This window comes from Pristis pectinata, chromosome 13 (genome assembly GCF_009764475.1).
Source record: "Pristis pectinata isolate sPriPec2 chromosome 13, sPriPec2.1.pri, whole genome shotgun sequence".
Classification (NCBI taxonomy): domain Eukaryota; kingdom Metazoa; phylum Chordata; class Chondrichthyes; order Rhinopristiformes; family Pristidae; genus Pristis; species Pristis pectinata.
The window spans coordinates 49,181,205-49,192,259 of record NC_067417.1 but is presented as its reverse complement, the minus strand read 5'-3'; the positions used below and the strand labels follow the sequence as shown (position 1 = coordinate 49,192,259).

At 48.7% G+C, this 11,055-nt stretch overlaps 1 protein-coding gene across 1 annotated transcript in view; it reads right to left on the bottom strand.

Moving 5' to 3' along the window:
• Positions 1-408: 408 nt before the first annotated feature.
• LOC127577201 (lysosomal protective protein-like) overlaps positions 409-11,055 on the bottom strand; it is a 28,132-nt gene continuing 17,485 nt past the window's right edge. The window contains exons 6-11 of the mRNA XM_052028171.1: positions 10,935-11,019; positions 10,269-10,418; positions 8,270-8,400; positions 4,306-4,468; positions 3,119-3,208; positions 409-2,068 (exon numbers count right to left, since the gene is read on the bottom strand). Coding sequence (XP_051884131.1) covers positions 1,985-2,068; positions 3,119-3,208; positions 4,306-4,468; positions 8,270-8,400; positions 10,269-10,418; positions 10,935-11,019 — 703 coding nt within the window. The 3' untranslated portion in view covers positions 409-1,984. The remainder of the gene's footprint in view (positions 2,069-3,118; positions 3,209-4,305; positions 4,469-8,269; positions 8,401-10,268; positions 10,419-10,934; positions 11,020-11,055) is intronic.

Sequence of the window (11,055 nt, the reverse complement as noted above, 5' to 3'; positions counted from 1 at the left end):
CCACATTAATCACAGGCTAATCCACATGCTCCTAACAAGAAATAAAAATAAAAAGATCTGTAAACACTTAGTAGGTCAGGCAGCATCTGTGGAGACAGAAACAGAGTCAACTCTCCAGGTCCAAGACAGTTCTGATGAAAGGTCTTCAGCCTGGAATACTTCTCTCTCCACAGATGCTGCCTGACCTGCTGAGTGTTCCCAGCTTTTTCTGTTTTTATTTCAGATTTCCACCATCTGTATTTTTTTAAATTTTCCTCTTGTTAATTACGTTTAGGGCCCCCTTGGATTACTTTCCTTCAGCAGTTTCCCAGGGACTGTTACATTTCTGGGGACTCCAGAACAGTTGATAACCCAAACCATCGATCCACAAATGACGCAGGAAGTCAAGTTTTGGATGATTTATTTGCAGCTCATTGTACTTCAGAATACCCTGTAGCATTGACCCCAGGCACATGCACTGAAAGGGTGCAACACATTCCCATTCTGCACAGCCACCAGCGCAGAGAATTCCACGTCAAGCAGTGTTAAAGGTCTTGGAGACCAGGTCCACACAAGGTACTGTGTCAATGCAAACTGTGTGTTTGCTGCCATGCCCGGTGCTCCTGTAACTCTGATCTTGTTCACCAGAAGGAAGACGTGTCCCATACTGTGGGCCAAGCATCATTCTCTGGAGGCGGTGAAGTTGTTGAACTTGTTCAGTTGCCTCCTTGCCTTTTGTTTGAAAATCACATTAACATCATAGTAAATCATTAAGGAAGAAGCTCCTTCAAGGAACTGATTGGTTTGTGCATTTCCAGTGATTGACAGTGATTCCCTGAGTGCAGAACAGCCAAATCCTAAAACAGGATTTGTACTTAGAAACAGCAACACCACCAAACTGAGCAGAAGGAAACCCTTCTGTGCAAGGAGTGGGCAGAGGATGTTCCTTGTAGGGGTCTGGCCCCATACTAGGCTAATGGGTTTGTCTGGGCTGGAAAAGGGGAACAATCCCCAGGACATATTCATACCCTGTTTACTGGACAGGATTGCTTTGGATGGATAACATTGGCTCTGGACAACACTGTACAGGTCCTCCCCAGGTTACAAGCGCCCGACTTATGGACAATTTGTACACATGGACGAGCAACTGGGAGACCGGTGGGATGGATGGGGATGGATTTTCCATCTGCTGTGGGGCCACAGGTGTCTTCTGCCGGGTGGGAAAGGGGCATTTCTCCTTGCCTTCTCTCCACACCCCACAACAATCGGGGGCCGGGTGGAGCCAAGCAGAGCCAGGGAGTGCTGAGCAGACTCACTCGCTCGCTCACCGAGTCAGTGAAGCCGGCTGGCAGCTGCTCTCCCCACGTCCCGTCACCGCTGTTTCTGTGACCCTCTCCCACGCACTTGTTGTTCATCTCTGACTTACCAACAGTTTGGGTTATGAACAGTTCTCTGTTCGGGTTACAAACTGCCATAACCCGGAGACTGCCTGTATCCCAATGTTAACCAGGTGTCCGTGAACATGTCTCTGGGAGACCTCTCATCTCATGGATATTGAGCAGGGTTCATGAATGTTGCTTGAAGCTGTGGCAGTTCACCTTCCACTATCTTTCAGTATAATCTGCACTGTATTACTGCTGTAATTCGTTACCTGGGTCCAGTTACATGTGCTGATTAAAAGCAAGCCCAGGACAACCTCTAATTCAGCCAGCCCTAGCTTCCCAGGACTGGAGGTACAAAAGGAGCCAATCCGAGAAAGGGCCCTTCCACCTCTTTCAAGTTCTTCATATCAGTGTTAACATGATGTCGCGCACATCAGCCCGATCCTGTCTCTGCGCCGAGCCCAGGTATTGCCCCCCGGACTTGGCTTAGCTTGGTGCCCGTTGCTTTGGTTCGTGTACTGTGATTAAGAAGCCCATTGTTGCAAGAGAAGCAAGAAAAGCGGCCAATCATCGGGCCGTTGGCGAGTAAGCCGGCGAGCTGGGGAACCGCGGTGGGTGCTGCCTCAGTACGGAGTGTTGGAGAGGTAGGACTCGAACATCTGCAAGGCTCGTCTTGGTGCCCATTGTGGTACCATGTGTCCAGCTCCCTGGGGATAGACAAAGCAGACCTGGTCTCAGACCACATAAATGGTTCTCAGCATCCCCCTGGTAACAAACGCTTCCAGGGTTGTCCACCCAGATGCCAATGCCGGAAGCAAGAGATGCCCAGAATGGTGACAACCCTCAGGTTTCTTGGCTCGGACTCCACAGGAGGAAAGGAAGGTGGGATGATCGGGTCCTGGAGAACCAGATATCCAGAGAGGCAGCCCACCACAAACTTCTCAGGGGACTGAAGGGTGGGCAATAAATTGTCTTGCCTGGGAATGTGCAGATCAATAGGCTGAAGGGAGGGGTCTTGGTGTCATCACAGCAGATACTGTGGTAAAGGGTTTAGGGATTGGGGTATAACAGAGGTCTGTGTGGGACAGAAAGGGGAGAGTGTGGTATCACGTGGTTGAGAATGGATGGAGTGGGGTATCACATGGGTCAGTGGGACAGGGAGTGGGTTATCATAGGGGTTGGAGTGGGTGGAGTGGGGTATCACATGGGTCAGTGGGACAGGGAGTGGGTTATCATAGGGGTTGGAGTGGGTGGAGTGGGGTATCACATGGGTCAGTGGGACAGGGAGTGGGTTATCATAGTGGGTGGAGTGGGGTATTACATGGGTCAGAGTGGGGCAGAGAATTCTCTGGAGAGGCAGAGGCTGAGGGGAGAACTGATAAATGTTTATAAAATAATGAGAGGCATGGATAGAGTAGACAGCCGGTATCTTTTTCCCAGGGTTGAAATATCAACTATCGAATACTAGAGGGCGTGCATTTACGGTGAGAGGCGGAAAGTTCAAAGGAGATGAGAGGGGGACAAGTTTTTTTACACAGAGAGTTGTGGAGGCAGATACGATAGAGGCAGTTAAGAGGCTCTTAGACAGGCACATGGATATCCAGAGAGTGGAGGGATGTGGACCATATGCAGGCAGAAGGGATTACGTGTCGTTTGCTTAATTAGTTTGGCACAACCTAGTGGGCCGAAGGGCCTGTTCCTGTGCTGTACTGTTCTATGTTCTAAATGAACATTGGTGAGTGAAGGGGAGTGGTTACCTTGACAGTCAGGAAGGTGAGGTTTTCATACTGCTCGTAGTACCCAGCAACCTGGTTATTGCAAATCCATGGTTGGTAATCGACCGTTTTCTGACGGCAAAGAAGATGATTGGTTATTCAGGAATTACACAACTGCTGCTGAGAACCCCACACCCGATCTCTCCCTCGCCGACCCCCGCAGACCCGAGCTCCCCCTCTGACTCCCGCAGACCTGAGCTCCCCCTCTCCCTCGCTGACCTCCGCAGACCCGAGCTCCCTCTCTGACCCCCGCAGACCCAAGCTCCCCCTCTCCCTTCCTGACCCCCACAGACCCGAGCTCCCTCTCTGACTGCCGCAGACCCAAGCTCCCCCTCTCCCTTCCTGACCCCCACAGACCTGAGCTCCCCCTCTCCCTCCCCGACCCCCGCAGACCCGAGCTCCCTCTCTGACCCCCGCAGACCCGAGCTCCCCTTCTCCCTTCCTGACCCCCACAGACCTGAGCTCCCCCTCTCCCTCCCTGACCCCTGCAGACCCAAGCTCCCTCTCTGACCCCCGCAGACCCGAGCTCCCCCTCTCCCTTCCCGACCCCCACAGACCCGAGCTCCCTCTCTGACCCCTGCAGACCCAAGCTCCCCCTCTCCCTCCCTGACCCCTGCAGACCCGAGCTCCCCCCTCCCTCCCTGACCCCCGCAGACCCGAGCTCCCCCTCTCCCTCCCCGACCCCCACAGACCCGAGCCCCTCTCTCTCCCTGACCCCCACAGACCCGAGCTCCCCCTCTCCCTCCCTGACCCCCACAGACCCTCTCTCCCTCTCTGAACTCCGCAGCCTCTCTCCCAACAGACGCACAGTTGTCCCACTGCGACAATCTTCCAGGGGGTACAGGAAGAATGTGTTCCACATATCGTGCTGCGGAACTGCTACAGGACAGGGGGGAACCTTTGATAGAAAGGACACCAGATCATTGGGACCATCTCAGCACTGGTCTCTCGGTGTCTGGGGTTCAGGCTCAGAGACCTTTCACAAGACAATTCCTTCATTCAGTGATGGTCTCCACACTCCAGCCGATCAGCCCATTCACATCCCTTCCCTCCGCCTCCACTGGTTCACAGTGTCCACAAGTATACACCGTCAAACCCCTAAAGCAGCATGCACACTTCTTGGTCCAAAGGCACGGCCTTAAAAGAAAACGGAGTGGGATCCTACTTACCACCTGATTCAGTGCCCGCACAAACCAGTTGCCGCCCAGGAAGTTGCAGGCCATGTCAGTGTCCCCGTTGTAGACCAGCACACGCAGCCCCTTGCTGAGCAGCGCCAGGTAGAAGTCGTGCATGGTGGTGTAGATGCGCCCGTAGGTTCGACTGATTGTTTGACTGCAGGTGGAGCAGAACGGATTAGCGCAGGTTAGGATAAACTTCGGAAGTACATCAAAGTTAATCCAGGTTCAATCCAATTTGAGTGGAGCAAGTTTAGCAGTGATCTCAGCAAAGGTTTAAATTCCCAACAACTTGTTTGGATAGATTTTTGTTGTTATGAGATGCCAAGGGGAGTCAATACTGGGAGTTCTTATTGAATGTGTCCAAGTATCTGAGACTTATAGATTCACCGAGTTATACAGCACAGAAACAGGCCCTTCCGCCCAACTCGTCCAAGATGCCCATCTAAGCTAATCCCATTTGCCTATGTCTGGCCCCTATCCCTCTAAACCTTTCTTATCCAGGTACCTGTCCAAATGTTTTTTATTGTACCATGATAGAAAGCATCCTATCTGGATGTATCACGGCTTGGTACGGCAACTGCTCTGCCCGGGACCGCAAGAAACTGCAGAGAGTTGTGGACACAGCCCAGCGCATCATCGACACCAGCCTCCCCTCCTTGGACTCTGTCTTTACCTCTCGCTGTCTTGGTGTAGCAGCCAGCATAATCAAAGACCCCACCCACCCGGGTCATTCTCTCTTCTCTCCTCTTCCATCGGGTAGAAGATACAGGAGCCTGATGGCATGTACCACCAGATTTAAGGACAGCTTCTACCCCACTGTGATAAGACTATTGAACGGATCCCTTATATGATGAGATGGACTCTGACCTCACGATCTACCTTGTTGTGACCTTGCACCTTATTGCACTGCACTCTCTCTGTAGCTGTGACACTTTACTCTGTACTGTTATTGTTTTTACCTGTACTACCTCAATGCACTCTGTACTAACTCTAACTGCACCGTGTAATGAATTGACCTGTACGATCGGTTTGCAAGACAAGTTTTTCACTGTACCTCGGTACAAGTGACAATAATAAACCAATACTGATACCAATACCAGTACCCCTCTACCACCTCCTCTTGCAGCTTGTTCCATATACCCTTCACTCTCTGTGTGAAAAACATGCTGCTCAGGTCCTCTTTAAATCTTTCCCCTCTCACCTTAAACCTGTGTCCTCTAATTTTGGACTCTCTTACCCTGGGAAAAAGGCTGTGACTATCTACCCTATCTATGCCCCTCATAATTTTCGAAACCCCTTTAAGGTCACCCCTCAGCCTCCTTCGTTCCAAGGGAAAAAGCCCCTTCTCTCCAGGGAAAAAAGTTACAGCCTATCCAATCTCTCCTGATAACCCCAGTCCAAGTAACATCCTTGTGAATCTCTTCTGGACCCTCTCCAACTTAATCACATCCTTCCTATAGCTGGGCGACCAGAACTGCACACAGTACTCCAAGTGCAGTCTCACCAACGTTTTGTACAACTGTGACACAACGTCCCAACCCTTGTACTCAATGCCACTACCAATGAAGGCAAGCACACTGTACACCTTCTTCACCACCCTGTCTCCCTGTGTTGCCACTTTCAGAAAACTATGTACTTCTACCCCAAGGACCTGCTGTTCAACTACACTCCCCAGGGCCCTGCTATTCACTGTGTATGTCCTGGCCTGGTTTAACTTCCCAAGATGCATCAATAACCATCCTGGGCAGATGGGGGTGGGGGTTTGCATGTTGGAAATGCCGTATAAATGGAGATATGCATTGCTCCCATCTGTAAGAGGGATAGATTGATTTTCTTTTCCCACTGCGACATTCATGTTTAATGAGGCGATCAGCATATTTAACCCGTGAGCTAACGGTAGGTATGTATTAATGAATAAGGTTTCTCTGGAGTGTCGGAGGCTGAGGGCAGACCTGATAGGAGTTTATAAAATTATGAGAGGCATAGATAGGGTAGACAGAATCTTCCTCCCAGGGTGGAATTACTACAGGACATGCATCTAAGGTGGGAGGGGGTAAGTTTAAAGGAGATGTGGGGGGGCAAGTTTTTTTTACAGAGAGTGGAGGGTGCCTGGAACGGGCTGCCAGGGGTGGTGGTGGAAGCAGATATAATAGTGGTGTTTAAGAGGCTGTTAGACAGACACGTGAATGTGCAGCGAGTGGAGGGATGTGGATCATGTACAGGCAGAGTAGATTTAGTCTAATTCGGCATTGTGTTCAGCGCAGAGAATGTAGGCTGAAGGAATGTCCCTGCGTTGTACTGTTCTATGTTCGATGTAAGGGAAGAGTATTATTTAAAACCAAAGCAGACAGTAGAAAGATAAACCAGTGAAGAGAGACCCGTTGATGATTTACTGCAGAGCGTGAGGCTGTTTAGCCCTCATCCACGCTGGATACAACATGAAGGGGCCCCAGCAACAGCAAAGTCTGTGGAGATAAGAGGGAACATTTTCCAGTAGCACTGGGGTAATGCTGAGTACAAGGGACATATGTTGATCACTCTCTCACCCCCCTGGGACCCATTGGTGCGACGTCCTAGCCACAACCATCCGCAGCTGCTCTCATGTTCCTATCCTTCTGTCATAACATCGGAGGTGGGAACACTGGTGGGCAATTGTACAATATTTAGTCTCACTCCCAACTGCTCAGTGTACAGCAAGGTCTGGAAACGGCCAGGCTTTGGCTGGTGTGTGCTGGGTGTCAATGGTACTGCATAAGCAGCAATCAAACTCCCCCACAGTGATCAGTACTGTCTGATCACCTCCCTGTCATCTTCAATGGCAACACTGCTGCCGAGTCCTCTACCTCTACATCCTTGGGGGAGGAAGGGGGTTGGTGGAAAGGATGGTGATTTCTATTGACCAGGAATTTGACTAGCCACATGGCTACAAGATAGCATCGGCAGCTTAGTGTTCTGCTGTAAGTAACTCCCTTCCCCAAAGCCTTTCATATTTGACATTCCAAATCAGAAGTACAGTGGAATACTCTCCGCTTGCCTGAATGAGTGTAACTCCAAGAGTACTCTGGATAGCACTGGAGAGGGTGCAGAGGAGATTCACCAGGACGTTGCAGTGGTTTCAAGGGTGCAACTGGTAGAGCTGCTGCCTCACAGTGTCAGAGACCTGGGTTCAATCCTGAGCCCCGGTGCTGTCTGCATGGAGTTTGTGCGTTCTCCCTGCAACTGCGTGGGTTCCCCCCGGGCGCTTCGGTTTCCTCCCACATCCCAAAGACGTGCAGGCCGGTAGGTTAATTAGCTGGTGTAAATTGCCCCTAGTGCATAGGTGAGCAGTAGAATCTGGGGGAAGTTGATGAGATTGTGCGGAAAATTAAAAAAATGGGATTAACGTAGGATTAAAGTAAATGGGTGGTTGATGGTCGGCACGGACTCGGTGGGCCGAAGGGCCTGTTTCTGTGTAATATCTCTTTATGACTCTATGCCTCTAAGAAGGTGACTAAAGTGTAATTAAGAAAAGGCATTAAATGGGAGATTTTCAGGTTTGGAGGTGGCTGAATTCAAGGTATGAAGTTAGGGACACATGCCATTGTAGAGAGAGTGCAGCATCAGACTAACCATCAATACTGCCAGGCATTAGCCAATATCCTGTTTCAGGTGGACATGAAAGATCCTATGACATTATTAGAAAGTGCAGGGAAGTCCTCCCTGATGTTTAAATCCATATTCATTGTTCCCCAGTCAACATCACTATCGCATTTGACTTACCGTGAAAGGGTTGGGCATAAATGTACCGTCATGTCTCCTACATTAGAAGGGTAATTACATTTGTTATCTCTAAAGCCCGTTGGGATATCCCGAGGTCATCGAAAGCACTCTACAAGTCTTCCCTCCCTAGCTGTGTATCCAACGAGATACATGTCCCGCACTCGTGCTGTCCCTACTCTGCCGGACGTTCCCTTACCTGCAGAGCTCCCAGCCCTGGACGTTTTCTGGGATATGCAGAGCTGTTCTCACATCAGCGCGGTTTAGCCAGGTCCACTGAGCTGTATCATTGATGCACGGGGGAGCGAAGTTCCTGGATGTGTCTGCGGCCTGACAGGACAGGGAGATGGCAACGTAAGTGATGTGTGAGAGATGGTGTACATTCAGCAGGAGAATCCACCGATTGACAACAGATACAACCACAATTCTTTACAGAGTTACAGGTGAGATAACTTCTGAACTGTACTTATTCAGATACTTAGAAACCATTTAGTACCACAATAAGGAAGCATAATGGAACCGGGTACACAAGCAAGGAGTTTGGCCCATTGGGATTCTACAGGATGAGAGTTAAGGGGAAGGGGCTGGGCTCATTAATTCTACACAGTAGTGTGAATAGAAGGAGTTGGACCCATCGTGATTCCATGAGATTAAGACACAGGAGCAGAATTAGGCCATTTGGCCCATCAAGTTTGCTCTGCCATTCATCATGGCTGATTTTTTTTTCAACCCCATTCTCCCGCCTTCTCTCCGTAACCTTTAACCCCCTTAGCAATCAAGAACCTATGACTTGGTGTCCACAGCCCTCTGTGGCAATGAACTCCACAGATTCACCACCCTCTGGCTAAAGAAATTCCTCCTCATCTCAGTTTTAAAAGGACGCCCCTTTATTCTGAAGCTGTGCCCTCAGATCCTAGACTCTCCTACTGATGGCAATGTCCACTCTACCCTGGCCTTTCTGTATCCGATGGGTTTCAATGAGATCCCCCACATCATCCATCTGAACTCCATCGAGTACGGGCCCAGAGACATCAAACACTCCTCATAGGTTAAGTCTTTCACTCCTGGGAATCAGTAGGTGAGTGAATGGCAATGAACTTTCAGAATTTAATGCACAACAGAAGATTAGTCCTTTGGGGAATTTGGACCCTGCCCAATACATCACGGGCACACCCCTCCCCACCATCAGTGGTATCTACAGGGGGCACTGTCTCAAGGAAGCAACATCCACCATCAAAGATCCCCACCATCCGGGCCGTGCCATCTTCTTGCAGCTACCATCGGGCAGAAGGTACAGAAGCCTAAAGTCCCACACCACCAGGTTCAAGAGCAGCTACTTCCCTTCAAACATTCGGTTCTTGAACCAACCGGCCAACACTAATCACTACAGTTTAGCAACACTATGATCACTTTGCACTAAATGGACTTGAATTTTTTTGTTCTAATTGTGTTCTTTCTTATAAAAATTGTGTATAATTTAGTTTTAATTTATGTTTTTCTTGTGAATGCTGCTTATCTGATTTTATGTGCCTGTGATGCTGCTGCAAGTAAGTTTTTCACTGCACCTGTACTTGTGTACATGATAATAAACTCAACTTTGACAAAGGAGTGTATGGCAAAAGGATAATCTTACTGGGATTTGAAATGGTAAAGTGAATGGAAGGTATTGGGCCTATTAGAATTTTGTACAGTGGTATGTATAATGAGGAGTTGAGCCCAATATCAGGGTGCAGAGGTATACTGTTTAGTTTACTGCACTGGTAAGCCAGATGCCTGACCTGATGATCTAGTAATAGGGGTTTAACGCTTAGCTGTGCTATTAAAATCCTGGAATTAAAAAGCTAGGATTGGTAATGCAGACCAAGGCTTGGTGTAAAGTTCTAATTGAATCTCCGATGTTTTTAGGAAAAGAAATCTGTCTTCCTCACCAGGTCCTGCTTCTGCACGTTGCTATAGTAATGTGTCTGTTGACTCATAAACTCTTTGTTCAAGGCAAATTTGGGTCTGGAAATTAAATGTCGGACTTGGAGGTGAATAATGACTATAGAAATGTTATATAAGTCAGTCCATGAGTTGGTGCCCAGTGGACTTTATATTGTGGAAACAATGAAAGGAATTAGCCTCAAACTTTATACTATTTAGAAAGGGGACGGGTCCTTTGGTACTTTAAGCAGAAATAGAAAATGGAAGCTTCGTACCATCTTTGTGTCAAACTTGTAAAACTGGAAGATGTTCTTCATTTCCGCCTGGATTCGTCCGAAATTTTTCTGTATTCCCCCAGCGCACTTCATGTACAACGAATACAAATTGAGCCCACCATCGTAGATGACCTGGTAGACTTTGTAGAGCTGTTGAAAGAAAGATCAATCATTTTTCTCAGGTTTCACCAAACGACATCCCCTTTGTGCCGAATCTGCATCCCTCCCCATCCAGAATATCCAACATCTAGGACAGGACTTGTCACTTGCATGTGATTAGGGATGATGTTCATACACCTAGGACAAGCCACCAAGATAAAATCTCAGTATCTTGCATAGGCAGAGAGTACAAAAGCAAGGATGTTGTGGTAAGTGCAGTGTTAAACAGAGGCCTGTCTATCTTAGTCAAATTAGACAGCATGTACCATGCAAAGAAGAACAGGCAACCGGCCAGTATCCATCCCCCGATCATAACCAACAACAGATCATCTAGTCACTTTGCTGCTCCTTGTGTGTGCGTTCACTCTGACATTTGCAACAGTCACTGCAGATATATTTCATCGAACGTAAAGTGCTTTGGGACACTTGAGGTTTCTAAAGCACTGTGTTAATTGCATAGAACCAGTGAGTGAGTGGATTATAAGCAGTAAATGAATAAGAACCTACTGATTCTTGGCAGTAAACGTCATTGTTGCTGTAGAAGTTGCATTGTCCATATGCACAGCAGTATGTATTCAGGTTGGCCCACAACCTAAAGTGAGGGGGAGAAAAACAAAGATAACGTAAT